This window comes from Salvia hispanica, chromosome 4 (genome assembly GCF_029641045.1).
Source record: "Salvia hispanica isolate PSC_SH4W2 chromosome 4, Shi_PSC_v1, whole genome shotgun sequence".
Classification (NCBI taxonomy): domain Eukaryota; kingdom Viridiplantae; phylum Streptophyta; class Magnoliopsida; order Lamiales; family Lamiaceae; genus Salvia; species Salvia hispanica.
Window position 1 is genome coordinate 42,148,972 of NC_142695.1, and position 20,052 is coordinate 42,169,023.

The 20,052-nt window shown below is 39.5% G+C and overlaps 2 protein-coding genes, 1 non-coding gene and 1 pseudogene across 5 annotated transcripts; 2 read left to right on the top strand and 2 right to left on the bottom strand.

The window, feature by feature from the left end:
- The first annotated feature begins 403 nt into the window (after nt 1-403).
- LOC125193243 (mitogen-activated protein kinase kinase kinase 18 pseudogene) lies at nt 404-1,632 on the top strand (annotated as a pseudogene).
- A 6,230-nt stretch (nt 1,633-7,862) lies between these two features.
- On the bottom strand, nt 7,863-14,716 carry LOC125196678 (uncharacterized). Of its 2 annotated transcripts, XM_048095285.2 has the most exons (14): nt 14,452-14,716; nt 14,272-14,336; nt 13,523-13,723; nt 13,198-13,289; nt 12,699-12,892; nt 12,385-12,563; nt 11,279-11,617; nt 11,143-11,207; nt 10,581-10,629; nt 10,296-10,446; nt 8,987-9,071; nt 8,836-8,905; nt 8,513-8,653; nt 7,863-8,432 (listed from the first exon to the last, which is right to left on the bottom strand). In XM_048095285.2, exons 1-14 carry the CDS (start codon nt 14,558-14,560, stop codon nt 8,142-8,144), a joined length of 2,031 nt encoding a protein of 676 aa, XP_047951242.1. In that variant the 5' UTR covers nt 14,561-14,716; the 3' UTR covers nt 7,863-8,141. The 2 variants fall into 2 exon arrangements, with proteins under 2 accessions (XP_047951242.1, XP_047951244.1); XM_048095287.2 differs by lacking the exons at nt 14,272-14,336; nt 14,452-14,716 and adding an exon at nt 14,132-14,264.
- Nucleotides 14,717-16,412: 1,696 nt separating this feature from the next.
- Nucleotides 16,413-16,485, top strand: TRNAF-GAA (transfer RNA phenylalanine (anticodon GAA)). The gene has a single exon. It is a non-coding gene; the product is annotated as a tRNA-Phe (tRNA).
- Nucleotides 16,486-16,736: 251 nt separating this feature from the next.
- On the bottom strand, nt 16,737-20,052 carry LPXK (tetraacyldisaccharide 4'-kinase family protein). 2 transcript variants are annotated; one of them, XM_048090730.2, is made up of 8 exons: nt 19,991-20,052; nt 19,538-19,661; nt 19,215-19,442; nt 18,703-18,852; nt 18,405-18,614; nt 18,202-18,261; nt 17,121-17,201; nt 16,737-17,028 (listed from the first exon to the last, which is right to left on the bottom strand). In XM_048090730.2, the coding sequence occupies exons 2-8, from the start codon at nt 19,598-19,600 to the stop codon at nt 16,882-16,884; spliced, it is 939 nt and encodes a 312-aa protein (XP_047946687.1). In that variant the 5' UTR covers nt 19,601-19,661; nt 19,991-20,052; the 3' UTR covers nt 16,737-16,881. The 2 variants fall into 2 exon arrangements, with proteins under 2 accessions (XP_047946687.1, XP_047946685.1); XM_048090728.2 differs by having other exon boundaries at nt 19,845-20,039.

Sequence of the window (20,052 nt, forward strand, 5' to 3'; positions counted from 1 at the left end):
AACGCAGAATAATGATAATAGTAAACATCATTGTTTACACAATATACTAAAAATATAATTAAAATTACACCATCTAAAGGTTTTTCTTTTGATACATAAAATACGTAATCAAATTAAAACAGTTAAAAAAAGAGTAAATCCATTTAGTGTTGTGTTCACAAGTGTTAATGTAGAAGAGTCGGCGGCATCAGCATGACTTAAAAGCGCATGCCGAGTTGGGTTAATCGTTAATTGGTTGGCTAACTGCGTAATCAACGACGCCGATTAGAACAGCCACGTGTTCACAACTTTCCCCGCCGCCCACAGTCTCCATCCACCTCTCTCCTCCCGCCGCGTGTCGTAATTAATTTAACTCCCCTCCCCACCTATAAATACCGCCTCCAACAAACCAAACCACAAATTTTGCCCTCACCAATTTAATTCAATTCTCCAATGACCTGGACGAGGGGCCCCACCATCGGCCGAGGATCCACCGCGACGGTTTCCCTCGCCGCCACCCCCGCCGGCGACATCTTCGCCGTGAAGTCCACCGATCTCGCTTCCTCCGCCTTGCTGAAGAAGGAGGAATCATTCATCTCCCACCTCTCCTCTCCCTACGTCATCCGCTGCTTAGGCTCCGACGTCACAATCCACGATCACAAACCCCTCTACAATCTGTTTCTAGAATATTCCAGCGGCGGTTCGCTTTCCGATCTGATCGCCAAGCGCGGAGGCGCCTTGGACGAGAAAACCATCCGATTTTACTCCAAGCAGCTCCTCACCGGATTGGATTATCTCCACCGGACCGGATTGGTGCACTGCGACATCAAAGGCCAGAACGTCCTCGTCGCCGGCGGCGGCGCCGCGGTGAAGATCGCCGACTTCGGTTGCGCGAAATGGGCGGGATCCGGCGGGTGTTTCGCCGGAACGCCGGCCTACATGGCGCCGGAGGTCGCGCGCGGCGTGGAGCAGAGTTTTGCGGCGGATGTGTGGTCTGTGGGATGCACGGTGATCGAAATGGCCACCGGGCGCCACCCCTGGCCGGAGATGAAGGATCCGGCGGCGGCGATTTACCGGATCGCGTTCTCCGACGACGTGCCGGAGCTGCCGGGGTGGTTTTCCGGAGAGGCGAGGGATTTCGTGGGGAAGTGTTTGGTGAGGGACGCGAGGAGGCGGTGGACGGCGGCGGAGCTGCTGCAGCATCCGTTTTTGGATTTGGCGGAGGAGGAAGCGTCTCCGACGAGTGTTACGGATCAAGGATTTTGGGATGCGATCGAGGCGTCGGAGTGTTTGGAAATTGCGACGGAGACAGCGTTGTCGCCGGAAATGGATTCTCCGGTTGATAGGATCGGAGCGTTGGTCGGCGGTGGCGGTCCGAGTTTTGATGAGGATCGAGAGTGGGTGACGGTTAGGGCTAATGAAGTTGAAGATTCGATTGAGGAAGAGGAAATTTCATATTGTGATTTGGTGGTGATGGAGGATTATTCTAGGTTTGATTTTTGCAGTGGAGATTTTGATTTTGTAACATCTTCTTCATTTGCACAAAAATTATTTGTGTATTCAGATAATTATGTTAATGGAATTATTTCTTCATCAAGATCAAGTATATTCTTCATTTTTAGTACTCATGCTTCATAAGAAGTTGGTGTTATTTACTCGATTAAGTATTTTTAACTGATTAAGTATAATAGCTACTGAAATTGAATGAAACAAGCAAGAAGCGAAACGCTTGAAGGGATGAGGACGGTTTAAAGTTGACTTTTTAATGAAACGTTGGGGGTGCCTTTTTGTAGCATGAATGAAAGATGGTTTAGTACAATTGTCTTTGAATTTTGAATCTTCAATTTATGAGTACTAAAGTCAACTCTGTTTGTTCAGATAATTAGGCATTTTGGTGTGAACATGAAAGACTTGTAGCATCAAAAAGGCAAATTCGATGTCACTAAAATATCTCATCTTTAAAGAGTCAACTATTATTTTATTAGAGAAATAGAAAGTTAGGTCAATAATGCAAGTTGAAGTGTGGAACTCAACTACGCTGCCCATCTTTAATCGTGTTGTGAATTGTGATGGATAATGGTCCTTTCAGAATTTGGATTTTAGTACTTTATTTAATCAAGAAAAGAATGATGCATGACAAATGCACTAGAATTTGTTTTTGTTCATGCTTTTTTGCATATCAAGATTAGGTACGAAACTATCTTAATCCCAAAGTAAAAGAAAAAATAAAGATAAGCTCAAGATATGTTCGTTGATATAGGTCCGAATATATCTTTAGTTTCAAATTTATTTACTTTCTATTTTAATCAAATAATTTTGTTACCGAAAAAATACAGCTTATACTATTAAATAAGACGTTTTTTTAACAACCAATAGAAAATAGTGATTGTGGATGTGTGTGAGTTGTAATTTTTTAAATCACTAATTTATGTGCGTGCACGAGATAACAATTATTTGTGGAGTATTATATTTCAAGACAAAATTACTACTGTGTGTGTGAGAGAGTACTGGACCGTACCATTTTTCATTCATTGGAATGTTATAAATAAAATATGATCATATTTTCTAATATTAATTGCTCACGAAAATAAAAGATTATACTCAGTTAAGTTGGTGGGCTCATGTCGATATATTAAATCCGAGACTTGAACTAGACCTAATTCGACAGATAATGCATGTCACTATTGTATCAAATCAGAAAAGAAATGAATACTAAGAATACATGAATAATGAGATTAAATGCATGAATTGTTGAATAAATGATGAGCACCTTTAGCATCCGGTGATGATACCTATATACAATAACAGATATTCCAATAGAATACTATAGTATATAAAACAAAGTAGTAGTGGAGCATGAATCTGGAGGCTCTAAATTGTTAAAGAATATTACTTGCTAGCTTGAAAGCACAAAACATTCGGAATTCCACTTGCTCCATTTCATTTATATACTTGGTTGACTCCTAAACACAACCACAATTGGTGTTGTAATTTTCTTGTCATGTTACTTGCAACTTTTTATATAGTATATAGTTGGTAGTTGATTGATATAAGGTATAAAGTCGGTGAGTCGCCCCACTTTTGCTTGGGCACGCTTTGTCTCCATTTTCATTTCCATCTTATTTTCATCGACTTAATTATTTAGGTCAAACCTAACTCTCATGAACAATATTCAATCTTGTGTGCTCACTTGCATCTTATTGTCGATATTATTTTTTGCTTACATTATGATAGTTGGGGATGGAGAGAATAGAGGATTCATCAAGTATGATCCAAAGAGGCGCTGGACTACATGACAACAAATTACAAAACACATCAACTTCAATCCAATTTGGTTGACCATGCGTGGGCTCGATTATGTGGTGGTTAGTGAGAAAAATTTACGGTTTATGTGTATTTTTGTTTAGAATTAAAATTAACATCTTGTGTGTATTTTTATGTGTTTTTTTCGCATTTAAAATAAATATTAGTATGTTGTAGCAATTTTAATTTTATATTATCAGTTGTTTCAAATTGTTTACTTTTATTTTTAGCATAATTAAATAAATAATTATACAATATTAATTTTAAAAATAATTTTTAATATGATTAATCAAATTTTATTGAGATGTAAATATAGATACTAAAAATAAGATAAATAAATTATACTTATAAAGATATGTTGGAAAAGTAGAAATATATTTTAAAGAGTACCAAAATTGGTCCTGAACATATGACCATTTTACGTTTTTGGTCCTAAACATTATCTTTTAGATTTTGTGGTCCTGACATATGAAAATTTGATCATTTTGGTCCTCCGTCAATATTTCCGTTAAAAACTAACGGTCAACGGGTTTAATCCCGATTTTGACCAAATTAAACTTTTAATTCTGGTTTTTTAATCCTTAATTAATTCTGTAATTATTTCTACACTCCAATTTCATCTTCTTCCTTCCTCTCATCTTTCATCTTCTTCCTTCCTCTTCCTCTCAAATCCTAGTTATGGAGGATTCGAGCGCAGAATTCCCTTCTTCAGCAGTTGGCTCTGGCGCTGCTTCCGCACAGCCCCGCCGTCACCTTGTACACCGCCAACAGCCAGATTCAGCATCCCGCACGGGCAGCAGCAACACACCGCCGTCGTCCCCCAGCCATCTCCGCCACCCTCACCCGCCTCATCCAGCCGCTCGACGAGAACTCGCTGTTCAGCAGCGGCTGCCGCCGCGCCCCCATCGAATACGACTACTGTAGCTGGAATTGTCCCGTCATTTTCTGACCTCCTTTTTTGGAATCAGTTAGTGTTCGAATTGTTCAATCGAATTCCCCTCCTTCGCAATCACACCTCCAGATAAATGCCAATTGAAATGAAATTTGACCTAATTGCAATTGTAAGAGATTAAATTAGGGGAAAAATTGACCTGAATTGGAAAAGAGAGAAAGATGTGCCATTGCCGGAGAGAAGTTATAGGCCGTGTTCAAAGATGTTCAAAGATGAGAGGAAGGCAGTTGACAGTGCCAGCCAGTTTCCCAATCCTCTGCCATAAAAAAATGTTCTTAGAGTGTCCACTATAGGGGAGCCGCGGCCGGGCCACGGGAGAGCCGCGAGCCGCGGCTCCCTATAGTGCGGGGGGTGGGCAGCCGCGGCGGGGGGGGGGGGGAGGGTGGACGTGGGCGCACTACGATCGTGGCCAGCGATGGCCACGAGCCGCGGCTCTCCCCTTTTCAGAATTTTTTTTTTTTTTTTTAATTTTCAAATTTTTTTCTATTTATACCTAAAATTCATATCTTATTTTTACTCTACTCTCACACACAATTTACCCTATTCCCTTCAATTTGAATTTTTGTGAAATGCAAGGCGGAGACGATCCCGGTTATGGAGATTCGGGACAGGGGGGCTTTCCACCCCCCCTAACGCTGGGGATCGAGTCCCACCCCTCCTCCATCCCAGATGTGGAGTCCGTCATCGCCGGCGCCGTGGCTACAAACACCCCAAAACCAGGGGCAGTCCTCGGCCTATCAGCAGAGATATGCGGGTCGTACCCAACCAGGGACGGGCGACTATCGACCCAACATGGACGCGATTAACTTCCCGTCCCAATTTCAATCCTCCCCATTTCAGAGCAGTCATTCTCCGCTTGATGAATCTGATAGATTCACATGGGAACAATTGATGGGATCGCCTGATACCCCGACGCCGACGCCCGGTAGTGTAGAGACGGGGAGAGGAGGCGGTGGAAGAAGCGGCGGTGGCGGCGGCGGCGGGAATGGCGGGCGAAGGGGCGGCGGCGGCAGCGGCGGGCGTGGCGGAGGATCCGCGCGAGGTGGCGGCGACGGCGACTGTCGCGGTGGTCGCGGACAAGGCGATGGCGGCAGCGGCGGTGGTCGACGAGGGTTTTTGTACACAGACGCCGAGTCCATTGCTATTGCTAAGGCATGGGACGCGGTGACGACAGATGCCATAGTTGGCACGGATCAGACCGACTTATGCTTCTGGCGGAAAGTCTTGGTGGTGTACAATGAATTCAAACCGTCGGGGAGCGTCGACCGTAAACCCGATCAGATTCGGAAGAAGTTCGGCAGGATCACTACAGCTCTTCGGAAGTTCATTGGTATATACGAGAACCAACTGCGCACTGCTGAGAGTGGCCGCAGCGAAGCCGACATAAAATCCCTGTCGATGCAGTTGTTCAATGTGCAAGTAGGCAAGAAGTTTACCTACTGGGCAGAATTCCTCGTTCTGCGGGACTCCCCAAAATTCAGAGCCATCTGCGAGAACGCGTCTGATTCTGGGCCAAGCCGTACAAGACGGGGCAAGGGCGGCAACTGCAGCAGTAGTAGCGGCGGTTCAAGGACCTTCGACCTCAACGACGAGGTCATGGAGGAGCCCCCCCCCCCCCTCGTCACTATCCCGGCGTCCACGGCCCCTGGGTCAACAGTCCGCAATTCGAGCCGCTAGATCCGCCTCCGCCGCTGCCTCCCAACACTCTGCTGCGGGCCCGTCTGCACCCCCTCCCGGATCGGCCCGAGCGGCGTTGCAAAACACCCTAGCCGTGCAGATGATAAAGGAACTCAAGGACACTCTGGCCTTGTATGAGAAGTCGACTGACCCGACTACCAAGATGATGTACTACGACCTTATAGTGAGGCTGAGGTCGTTGTTGGGGTGGGAGGACACGGCGGCGGCGGCGACGGGACCTCAGAGCGGTGGCGGTGGTGGTGACGATGATGACGTTGGCGGTGACGATGCAACGGGTGAAGATGAAGTGGCGGATTCTGATGATGAGACCGAGTAGTCGGCGATGGCGGTGTTTTTTTATGTTTTTGTTTGCGTGTTCCAAAATAATTTTCGTTGTATAATTTTACCCCGTTCTATAATACAACGAAGATTTGGTTTTCGATTTAGTTTTCATTAAATTATGCATTTTATTTAATTATTGTAGTCTAACAATTTTAATTGTAGTAGAATTAAAATATAGACAAAATGGAAAAAATAAAATTTTTGGTGGCTTGGCCATGTCCACTATAGTGGGACTGTGGGAAACATGGGCATTGGTGGCCTGGCCACAATTTTGTAGCCTGGCCACACTTTGTGGCTTGGCCCGGCCAACTATAGTGGACACTCTTAATCCATCCGCCACAACAACAAAATCGAAGACAATACACCAGCAAGATATCAATGTCAGTAAATAGAAATAATAAAATAACTAATTTATGTTAACAAAATTCAAGAAACGTAGTAATTCACACAGATGCGAAACCTTAAAACACTAATATATGTCCAGGAAGGAAGAAGGGTTTGAGAGGAAGAGGAAGGAAGGGGATGAAAGATAGAGGAAGGAAGAAGATGAAATTGAAGTGTAAAAATAATTAGGGAATTAATTAGGGATTAAAAAATCAGAATTAAAAGTTTAATTTGGTCAAAATAGGGATTAAACCTGTTGACCGTTAGTTTTTAATGGAAATGTTGACGGAGGACCAAAATGATTAAATTTTCATATGTTCAAGACCACTAAATCCAAAAGATAATGTTTAGGACCAAAAACATAAAATGACTATATATTCAGAATCAATTTTAGCCTTTATTCTATTTTAAATATGAAACATATCGAGGGTGAACAAGGTAGGATTATAGTTTTAGTAAAAAGTCAAAAAAAATAGTTCATCATAGTATGGCTGCACCTGATTTGTGGGCTTCCTATTTCATGTTCTTATTCTTTTATTGAGTTCAAGTTAATTTCGAACCGGCTATGTTTGGACTATTAATTTTGGTTATTTTTATATATAGGGGGTCCGCCTACCTCTACCTATAGGATGTTCTGATTAAAAAAAAAAGGTAGCAGTATAGTGGAATACCTAATGGAAATAAGAAATTTTGAACTTGGATGAAATTGCGAACCGGTCTACAAAATAATCAAAATTTTGTGTGTTGAAAGTTTGTTGTTTAGCCTGATTGGGTTTCATTTTTTGGCACGAATTTTGCAGCGACCATCACGCCCTCCTACTCATATGCTCCATGCCTCTTCAATTGTTGGCACGAGCATGTGCTCGACCAGTGCCAACGAGCATGTGCTCGACCAATGCCATTTATCCTATGTTGAATACCTATCACAAGGGCAATACGTCAAGCGCGTAGAGTTCGGTAATTGGGATGAATACAATCTGAATCCCTTAATGATGATTCATTGAAAGGCAGGTATGGTGCCAGTAGCCAAGGTAATTCTAGTTTCAATAGATTCTTGGATTTATAAAAGACGAATAACTATAAAATTATTGGCCAATAATGGTTTGCACTTCCTAGTTAGTATGTTCGACCTAGGTGCCTTCACCAACTAGTTTTCTTGTTTTGTAGTGTAAATTCCCGACTTTCAAACATAATAGTACGATACAGAACTTAACAAATGTGAAAGTTTGTCAAAATACATCTTTGTTTTTCGTTTTCTTTTTATTTTTCTTGTTTACAATGAGTAAATGAAAACTTCACTCAGTTTAGGATATATAGTCACAATTGATTTCAACCATAGGGTTGAGAATTGAATAAAGGTATAGCGCTATCTAATGTATGATGGTTCCACAACGAAGCCCTAGGAAATCAGTTGCTCTCTATTTATAGATGAAACAACCTAAGGTGACTGGATATTGCACATTTCCTTGAGCTTCCTTGTGGAACAAAATACAACTCTGCGTAATTATACAACTGTCCATTCACTTTCAGCTGAACCCGGTGGTGGTTTCTCGGATGGAGACAAGATGGGTTTCGGAGGCTTCTTCGAGAATATTGAGAATGCTTGTCGATCAGAATTCTCTTCTGCCGTCTTTGGCGAGTCTTTGGGGACGCCCTTAGACTTGCCTCCGAAGATTAGGCTAAGCTTCGGGAAGCGGTTCTTCAATTCGCCTGTTGTCGTGGTTTCTTCTTGTTGAGGTGACATGTTTATCGCTTCATCTTGATTGTGGACCATTGTCTCTACTGTTTCATATACCTGACATATATACATGCATGACATCATATTGTAAGTAATAATTACAATGCCAACACAAGCCTCAGCTGCATAAAACTCACCCGGCATATGTCGTCAAGCTTCTCGACCCAGGTGCTGCTCTGACAGGTGACAACGATGTAGTTCTTGCAGTTGTCGAAAATATTTGACAAATTTGGATTTGTTGAGAGCATGGCCTCAGCAATCATTAACCCTGCACCCAACTGGAAATTCCGGAAATAGATTTTGAGGGTCGGAAAGAACAAATTCTGTGCTCCCTAGACGAACAATTTAGCAGGCACACAACTCTATGTATCTCTTGTATACGTATTCAGCAGGCATACATTTCTACCATAAGACAATATATCTGTCAAAGAGCACGCAGAGAAATCGAGGGAGTACTTACAACAACCAAGAAGAGCTGCTTCAAAAGATCAGAAGGTGGGATTACCTCCAGAAAGTCCAGAATACCTTCCCTGCATTGAAATTGCAGTTTAATCTCATTTGCCAGTAGTGACAAGTTAAGATTACAATATCATGAATTTTATCTTGCTTACACAGCCAGGTCCTCATCGTAAAGAGGAGCTTGTCTGACGGCTGGCACGGGTTTTGATGTTTCCCACAGTTCACGCCATAAATTGCCTAACAACCAGTTGGAAAATAGTCTGTAGGTTAGGATAGAAGTAACAAACCCTCTTTGTTGCCAAATGGGAAGATAAATAAGCTCAATGCAACATTTGTTGGCATGAAAAGGTTTTTCAATCATGGCAGTGCCTCAGTGAACTGAATTAAGATACTTCTCTCTTGTTTAATCCTTTAACATTAAACACTTTCCCATCTTTTTACATGTTCATAAAAATACTCAGATAATGGCAGTAAAAACTTGATAGCTGAGCTTAGGATCTAAACCTAATATACACTATGCTAAAATAAAGAGCTTGAATTTTTTCATTTCAAATGGCTTGAGATCAAGTAAAACAACACAACAGAAAAGAAGCTTGACTCATTCAGTAAGCATATTCAAGTTCTGGGAGCTATTCTATGTCAAAAAGAAAGATTCAGTCCTTCATTTGTTTATAGATTTAGATGGTGTGCAGATAAGCTTGTGTTTTAGTGCTTAATGCATAAGAGTTCAATGGAAATGGTCGGCAGTCATACAAAATAGTAATATTTCTCCCAATATAAGAAATAAGGAGCTAAGAAGCTTTTATCTAAAAGTAATAAGCGATTTAGTTACAATATTACCACATATCTAACAAGTTCAATTACTTAACATCCAAATTTTAAAATAAGATATAACATCTTATAAGTTATAGAAAATCTTATAAGCATAGAAGCTTTAAGCTCCTCAAAATAAGCATATACTCAACACCCTCTTGGCATTCATTAGTTCTAGCAGACTAAGTGTTTTCATCCTTATCAGGAAGAGAAGAACCCAGTTGTCACCATTCTATTTAAACATTTTTGTCTCCATAGCCTATTTCATACCACCCAATTTTGTCATTTCTAGTGCAACATAGACACGTTAGTTTTTCATACTCAAAATCTCAGGAATTCAGTGTTGCGTCTGATACTAATCCAGACATCAAGTAAAGGGAAGATAAACTCTAGCACTTTTGACGCATGAAAAGTGGTCAAGTAACAGCTCTTCTAGGTGTCATTAGAAGAAATGAATAAAAAATATATCCTTTTTTTTAACTTCAGCAAGCTCAAAAACCACTTTTCTTTAAAAGCTGCATTCAGTATTGAGCATGCGTCGATAATTCTCTGAGTGGGAAAAGAGAAACTCAAAGTACAACTGAAATCAATGTTGCTACAAGCAAATTTTTCGCTATGCCCATTTTCCAGCAAATAAAGTACTATTACCTTCTTTTTGCATTCGCATACTTAGTTGACCTCTGATGGAATCACCACCCTCAGAGGTATCATCCAAATCACTGTTAGTTTCATCTTCCATCCAATCAGGAGGAGAGTGCCATCTTACAAAATCTTCTAATGTACAACCTGGATTTGCTGCCTGACAAAACAGCATGGCAAACTAGGTATCAATAGTAGTGTCCTCGGAGATTATCCTACCACAAACTAGAAAGCCCTTCATGAATAAGAAATGAGAGGGTAGCACTATTGTGCATGCTTGTATTGGAGCTTCACCTTGAAGGCCTGCATGTCTGAAAGCAGTTGGGAGCATCCTGCGCCAACACTGAACAATAAAGCAGGTAGTTTATGTCAGAAAATTACTTTTTGTAACACTTGGCATATGTGTGGGCCCCAGAAATACATTGGTACAACAGGATCCTCTAGCAACTAGTTTGCGTAAAAACCATATTGATTAGCCAAAATTATAATAGAGGTTTCCAACTCTTAAACTGGACTGTCATGGAATTTTCAACTGACAACTTCAATATAATATCAACCGGAACTAAATTAAGGCCATGATAATGCAACTAATATATTTGAATACTAAGTACTATATAATTTCATATGCGTTGCTTCAAGTTGGAGAGGAATACTGACTATATATAACGCACATACATGCACAAACACTAGAATGGACACAAGTAGGCGACTGAAACAGAAAAAATCACCATGGTACGAGAGATAGCTTATTGAAAGATTTAATCAAGTGAAGTTGGAGGTAAAAAACAAAACAACACAATAGACAATAGTATCCCTCCAAAAACATAATTAAAAAGGTATGTGCAAATTTACCAACCTTCCTGTCCTTAACACAAACTCCTCTGTCTCCTTGATTAAGTCTTCAGTCAACAGAGGTGGTTCCTAGAAATATGATCATAAGCTAAGCATCTGTTGACATAATGTCCTACAATTAAGATAAATTTTAAACCAACCTGCATCACAGGTGAATAAATAGGTTCACCAGTTTCAAGCATGGTCAAGTTCTCAAACCTTTTATCAGCTCCTAATCTAAGCACAAGTTCTCCAGACTTCGTTTTGGCATAATAACAAGGATCAAGTGGAGGTCTGCTCTCAAAATCTGAAGAACCTGTAGCATCTGCTTGAGCTGTAATAGACTCCAGAGATTCAAGTGCAGCAGCATGCCGTCTTTTTCTGGAAATGCAACAGTTGATGACCTGCAAGTGCTGATATAAGAGACATGAATTCAGGTCAGGTAAATCTCCTGGGGGAATTCCTGGGATATATTGCCCTTCGTACCAAATTCTTCTAATCTGCAAGGTGAAGGATTGAGTAAATAAATAATAGGCTGATATAATAAAGAAGCTAGAATGATAGTACTATAAATCAGAAAATTTGAGGACTGATAAAAATTTCGAGTCAAACAAATCATTAGGCCCCAAGTGCAAGATGTCATCTTGCAATGTTCTCGGTGATCTCATGCTTAATCAGTCGGACATATAGAGCCTACAGGAAATGAAGTCACTGACAATGACACTCAGTAATTTATTTTGCACATACACTACAGAATATGCTCAGAACTTCTGTATAAGTTCTAGTTCTAAACCTATATTATGCATAAGATAAGAATTATCTTATGGTATGATCTATTAAAAACTCTTCCACAATAGGTATGCTAATAGGAGGTCAACCTCAAGACATCCTCAAAGCTCTCCGATAGTAAATGAATGAATTTCCTTTTCCTTATAGTCTATTCAAGAAAACCTAGCCCGGGGGGTGATAATCCTCATATTTTATTTTGTACTCCTACAATATAAACTACTATAATGCATGTTTATTTTTCACCTAGTCACTTGAAAGAACCGTAGACTATGTATGTTTCAAATAGAAAGACTTCGCCAAAACAGACATCTAAACTAATCCAATTGAAATAATGAAGTGACTTATCAGTACCTTATAATTGTAGAGAAGGCCTAAGAGTCTATAAAATGGTATTATAAGCAAAGTAATAGATAAATTTTGCACATAGAGCTGCTGCAGTTACCCATGGACTTAAATATAATTCCATCTCTCTACTTACTTCAGAAACAACCCTTGACCAATATGATGCCATTTTTCGCAGGGTTTTTAAGCAGCTAATTGCTTCAGAGAGCTTGACTACAAAACTATCCAAAGGTGCACCATGGATATCCTTGACCAGAGAAGTGGAATTTATCTGTGTCTCCAGACAAGGGACAGTCCTGCCTGTAAATTCTCCTTCTGCAAGTACCTTGCCAACATCACACCAGAAGTGAAAATCAACACAGAATAATGAAATACTTGAAAATGATCAATCATGCACTGGGGAGGGGGTGGAGGGAGTACACATTTTCACAAGGCTACCAAATTATCTACCTGCATTTAACAATGCATTCATTAGTCCATGAACCTTGTCATCAGAACCAAACTCTTGTATCATCTTATCGTCCTTTTCGCGCAGAACTAGTGATTTCATAACTGAAATGCCCATGCTAGCTTTCTCCCTGATGGGTGAAGAGCTTTTAGAAGAGGCGAGGAGATCTTTCATGGTGCTATATCCTGATCCAGCCCTGAAAAGGCCAATAGTCAAAAAGATCATAGCAGTATCAGCATTTAGAGACTTGGACACCATAACAGATTAAAATGCACCAATGCACATCAATCAAATTGATGAAACTAGTAATAAACATATTGCAGGCAGCCACGTTTTAAACTGAATATCAATAATTGGAAAGACATGAGAAAACTAGTCTCTTCAGTTTTTTTAAATAGAAGGCAGATTACATTAATAGACTTCTGAGCTGCTCAAATTGAGGAAAATATAGTAGTATAATGTAGTAAAACAGACCTTTCAATAGCTAATATAAATGCTTACTCTACTGCTACAGCTAACTGTTTCAAGATAGCTGATGATGGAATGATATCTGCCTTTGCAGCCTTTGGACTCTCGAGCTCCTCTTCTAAATCCTGTAATTACCAAGCACTTTCACTAATTTGAAGAGCGGAAACTCAACAGTTCAGTCAAAGCATACATGGAAGCCCTATAGCTTTTTGTGATTTTTTCTTTACCCCAAAAAAGTTATTATAATATACTACTCCATATGCAAATACGAAAGAATAAAAAGACTCCATTATTTCAAACACAAGTAGCAGCAATCTTGCAATATTAGATCTAGGCAAATATTTGACAATTGACTTACATTTGGCTGAGAGAATCCTCTCTCGTGCACCATGTATAAATTATCATCAAAAATTGTGTAAGCCATTGTTGAATTATCAGGCTTCGCGGAGTCCTCAGAACCCTTTTTACCTAATCTTAAATTCCTAAGTTTCTCATGCCAATCCTGCTTGGTTTTAATTGGCTGTGGTCGCACTCTCTTATTGTTTGCTCCTTCAGAATCCTGCACCAGAGACATTAAATGATTTCCTTCCAAATATCTACTGACTCAGCAAGTGATTGATAGAGCAACCATGGAATCAGGAAATCAAGCAGCCTCATGATCTCAATTCACAAAAATCTATCATGTATCCAACTATATCACAAATACAGAATTTTCATGAAATCCTGAATGCCTATCCAAATAACAAGGCCATGATGAAAGTAACTCAAACGTTTTCTCAAAAACAAAATGGAACAAAGTCACAAACTCACCCCAAAAAAGAAAATACAGCCGGATAAGTGAAATGATAATAAAAGATGAGCAACAAATGAGCCAAATTGAAATCTCAACAATGCATAAAACTCTAAAATCATCGCCAAACAAGCTTGAGTAAACATCGAAGTCAGATTCCAAATCCAGTTTCATCACCTCGTTTCACGATCCATCAAAGGCGAGTCTTAGTCACTAACTACAAAAAGACTCAAGCTTTTTCATAAATATCTCCAGCCTCGATCAAACGATCAGAAATTCGCGCGCGAATCCAGCATAGAAGCGCAAAGAAAGTTTACCTCGGGGTCATCCGCATCCCTCAGGCATTCCGGCGTTGACGCGCCACGCGATTGTTTATCCAAATCTTAAGATTGTGTACGAAATCCAAACGAAAACACAATAAACGGATAGTTTTAATGAATTCCTAAAAATAGTAAAGCAAACTAGGGAATGAGAGTGTGCATAAATTTAGCACATACCGAGATGCGCGTTGGAATCAGATTTTTTAATATCCGTCAAGACCTTCTCCGCTTTAGCTGCGGCGGAATTGATGGCTGTTCGAGCTCTGGATACAAAGGAGGCATCCATTTTTTCAGCGGAAGGGGAATTGAATGAATGATATAGTGGCGTATCACGAAATCGACGCCATAGCCGCGGATGGCGGAATCGAAGAAGAATTCGGAATGATTGAACCTTGATTGATGCAACTACACCGCGGTTCCACGCTAGTAAATTTGAGGACTTTTTTTTACTATTATTATCGTTATTATCAGTACGTTCAACTACGAAAATATGGATTTCTTTTGGGTATTAAATCTATACTCAAAGATAATTTTAGACGTTATGAAATTTACTCCTAATATTTTTTCCAATGACAAAAGTTGTCTATTTTATATTTTTCTCTGTCCATCAAAAATATATTCCTACTACTACTATCTAATTACTTGCAATAATTTACTTTATTTTCAATATTTATTCAAATATTAACACAAATAGAATTACTATCAGGACATACCACTGAACCTTTATTCCACTCACTTCACTATGATATAATGAGAGACTCTTCTTTCTTTCAAAGATATTTAATTAAAAATTATTAATTTCGTAGCACTATACATTATGGATTTTTTTTGTGGACGTTAAATTTTAACTGCATCATTTTTTTACTGCATTTTTTTACTTTTTCTAGAATGAAAGTGGCACATCTCGTTATTTGTCGATTATCTTAGACATTTGTACATTGTACTATTAAGTACTCTCTCCGTCTACGAATAAGAGGTCCATTTTCTCATTTTGGTATGTTCGCAAATAGGAGTCTCGATTTATAATTACTATAAATAATAAACATACGTCACGTTCCACTAACTCATTACACTATTATTTAAAACTAATTTGTGCCGAAAAGAAATATGACTCCTATTTGCAGACGAGGGAGTACTAAATATAGTTGAATATTCAAGCACTCTTTAAAGGTAATAAATAAATTCAGTAACTTTTACAATATTCATAGGCAGATAGTATCACGTAGTTATTCTATCACAAAAATTTACAATCAATGTACTATTATATTAATTGAAAGTGTGCAACATCAGATTCTGGACTCAAAATTTCATCGAAAGTGAAATTTTCATTTATCACAATTCAGTTACTAATAATTAATGAGTAGGGAAACTTTAAATGCTTATACAAATAGTATATATCGACCGACTCTTAATTAATATAAGCCATCGTGAGTAGAGATGCCTACGGTTCATGAATCGGCAGTTCCGGTTCGGAACCGCCGGTTCCGATTTTAGGAAATGTGGAACCGGAACCAAACCGTGAGGCTATTTCACGGTTTCGGTTTCAGTTCAAAAACCGGCGGTTCCGATTCTGGTTCTGAATCGTCGGTTTTCAGACGGTTTTTCACGGTTTTGAACTGCCGGAAACCGGCGGTTTTAGGTGGTTTTGGCTCAGTTTCGTGGTTCCGCTTTGGAACCACCCGGGACCGGTGGTTTCGGCACAATTTCAGTTCCGGAATTTTGGAACCTGAACCGAACCACGATTCCAAAAGTGGCGGTTTCGGTTCGATTTAAATCTCACGGTTCCGGTTCGGAACCGGAACCGCCGATTATGATTTCGCGGTTAACCGTCTGAATCGAAAACCTTGGGCATTTCTAATCGTGATAATTATTAAAGCTAGAATTTACAAATTGTCACTCAAAATTTGACTTTGTGCAAAGTTGGCAACTAGCCTTAAACTATCCTAATGAGTCTTAGCATCAAACTTTGGCAGCCTCAATGTTTATGTGATTCATCATTAAATATTATAGATTACTGCAACCTCAAAAGGAATTCTTTATTTCTTTTTTTTTTTTTTAATCAAAGTTGTAAGAAAACACGCCAACAAACTTCTAAAAACAAGGTAATTTATAAACAATATTCCGTAAATCACACAAAAGCGGGGATAGCTCAGTTGGGAGAGCGTCAGACTGAAGATCTGAAGGTCACGTGTTCGATCCACGTTCACCGCATATTTTGTCCATTTTTGTTATTTATTTTTTTATTTTTGCATTGCGTTCACCGCATATTTTTGTCCATTTTTGTTATTTATTTTTGCATTGAGCTTTTGGTTGGTTGATTTTCCGGTTGTTAGTTGATTTTCTTGAAATTTTAGATTCGGCACTTTCTTTCTTTGCCTTATCAATCTTTCCTTCTTTTGGTTATAATTATTGAGTTCGAGAAAAGAAGCACTGTAAATAGTTTTCTTAAGTTAATAGCAGTATTACGATATCAAGATGAATCCAAATGATATATTATAGCCGAGAACAAAAGGAGGGTATGGTTTTTAAGAAGAAGAAAAGGTGCATTTTCATGAAGTTTTAAGCACAATTTGGAAACACTATGACAGCGTAGACATGTTTTTACTCTTATCTTTGGCTCAAATACTCTACCACAGTCTTTCTGAATCTTTCTTCTGTGCTCCCCATGTAGTCTAGAAACTGCAAGCGACTACACAGCACCAAAACCTCATAGTGTTTCAAACGTAGCAGCACCTCTGGGGCTCTGTCATAGTCCTGAACAGACAATCACTCCTCAAAATTCAGCACACGACAAATGATTCATACATCAAGGTTGTGTGATTTGATCCCAGACAGAGTCTGCTCACCTTTTCAGTCACAACAACAATTGGTTTAGCACCAAACTTCAATTCAAGTGCTTCTAGTCTTGTACATACAATTTGAAGATCCTACAATTATAGAAATTGTCAAAGCCACATCAACATGCCCCAAATCGAGACATTACAAAGTTCAATAGAGACATAAGGGCAAAGATAAATGAAGTAGTAAGAACATGAATGCTACATTGATGTGTCAATTACATCTGATGTAAGGAAGGTACCCGTCTTTCTTACATTCAATGCAAATTTTTATGATTCGAAAAACAGAGCTTAGAGCATCCCCATTGGTGCTCTTAGCTAAGAGCACGGAAGTGGGCCCGGACCCACTTTTACTCCTTGTCCTTAGCTAAGAGCACAACACCCACATCCGTGCTCTTAGCTAAGGACAAGCTCAAGGATCCCACCATTCTATTATTCAATTTAAATAAAAACATTTCCACAATATTAAAATGCATTAAAAATTAAAAATTACATAATTAAAATCCTAAAAGGGAATGAATCGGAGTCGAACCAATCGTGGTTCCAACCGCGATTGCCGGAGGGGTGATCGTCGGAGCCGGACATTATGTAGTGTGGTGGGAATTTAAATGAGAGAATATGAGAAAAAAGATGAGAGAATGTAGATGAGAGAATGTAGATGATAGAATAGATGAGAATGTGATTTTTTTTGTGTTGGAGTGGGGGTATTTAAAGATGAAAATGTGAATTTTGGGGAAAAAAAATTGAAAAATAAATTAAAAGTGGGTAGAAAACGGATATAATTTTTTGGGAAGTGGGAAAATATTTTTTTTTATTTAAAAACATTTTTTTAAAATAAATTTTGAATTTAAAAAAAATCGAATTTGCCAACGGCTATGCCGTTGGCCAATAAGAAGACGCCACGTAGGGCTGCTCAGCGGCACGGACGGACGGACAGCTCTAAGAGCACCGCTGCGGATGCTCTTAATCATACTCCATAAGCTATGATTATGGTGGATTTTGGGTGAGTAGTAGTCACAAGGGCATGTCAAAAAGCATCAATCTTAGGTAATTAGAATGACAGAGACAAACTTAAAGTTAACTTTTGTACCTGTAACTCGAATAAATGATGGTCACTGAAGTCTAGGTGATCCACAAATGTTGGTCCCATCTGCAAATTGTTCAGGACTCCTCAATTGCATTAACAATATGATGGTAACATTTAACACAAATGAGGCCAATTTTACAATATTAATAGTCTGCTGTAAGACAAGAAAACAGATCTTTAAACCCTACAGAGAATAAAATGAATACCCTTTCAATCCTCTGAATGAAGGAATCTGCATAACCAATGCCTGATAGACATAATATAGTCGCATTCTCAACAGCCATAGTTGACAGTTTAATGGATGAATCTCGACAACGGAAGAAGTAAATTGGAGTCATTTTAGTGAAGAAAATTGGAGCAGATTTGTTGCCTTTCCGTATTGTGGATTTTAAGGCGTCAATATCCTTTTCCTTTACCTGCAGGACATAGGTAACTCAAGACTCAGTGACATTATGTTATTCCTTTATCTGTAATGGGAATCATATGATCATAATCTATTAATACCAAATCAGCATGATGGATGACTAGAATATCCGCTCGGCATAGTGCAGTCAAAGGCTCCCTCAGTGGCCCAAGTGGAAGCAGGCAATGATTCCCCCACGGCATCAATGCATTCACCATCACAATCTCCAGATCACGCTGTACACTCAGATGCTGCCTTCCAAATGTTTACGGTTCACAAACACAAAAATCCAGACATGTTTTGATTAGTTCCAAGAAATGAGATTTGATTCTAGCAAACACTAATTTGGAGCATATTGAACATATGGCAATAAAGGTTCACTAGATTTCCTATACGAATCTCAATAAAAACACAAAATGAAGAAACGTCTACTTTTCCTAAAAATGTTCAATGGCCGAACTCATACAAAAGCATAAAAGGAATTTGACATACGAGTGAAATGATGCATGATTTCAGAAAAATAAAAGGCATTCAACATAAAAGAATGTTCATTGAAATATAAGAGTTGCATCAGATTGAGCTAAAAGCCCCAAGAATAACTAAGCATTACTACCTGCATCCCATCATCTAGAATAGCAACCCCGATTTTATTATTGCTAGATTGAACTTCAATCTTGTTTCCACAAAAGAGTTGCTCAAAACCAGCACGAGAAGATGTGAAACCATATTGGTCCAGAAATCTGACAGCAGTGGCAACTCGATTTGCACCGACACCAATTTTGGCACATGTCCCCTGCAGCTGCCTCTTAAGCATTTTAGCTTCATCTGCACCGCAATAGCCCTGGTTTGAGCACAAAAATTATGCATTTTCGATACAATTCAAAATCCTCTGACAAAATGAAATCAGATAGTTTGCGACATCGGAACACAAGATACCCTAGTTAGAATGAGGGGTGAAATTCCAGCATCAGCAAATGAGCGCGCGAGGAGCTCCACCATTGGAGTTTTCCCATTGCCTCCCCACGTCAGATTCCCGACGCTAATCACCGGCACCGGTAACCTTGCACATCATTGCGACATAAAATCAAACACATGATCGGCAAAAGCGAAAACTTAATTTGAGAGAAAGAAAATAACAGTAGCATCAAATAATCAGCAAGTTTTTCCGAAAAGAAGAGGGTTTTGATTAGGTGATTGAATGGATGAGGATGAGGATGAGGATGAGGGGGGACAGAGAAAGCACCGGTGTGAGTGGAGAATGTTGAAGCGGTAGAGGTGGCGGCGGAGGCGGATGGCGATGGAGTAGAGGGAAGAAGCAACGGAGAGAAGTGGGATAAGAGAGAGGTGAAAGGGGGAGAGGAATTTGGATTGTGGGGTGTAAGCTATCACCTTCACAGCGCTTCTCAATTTTTCCATTGCAGAACACTACTCGTTTCTGTTTTTCAAATTTG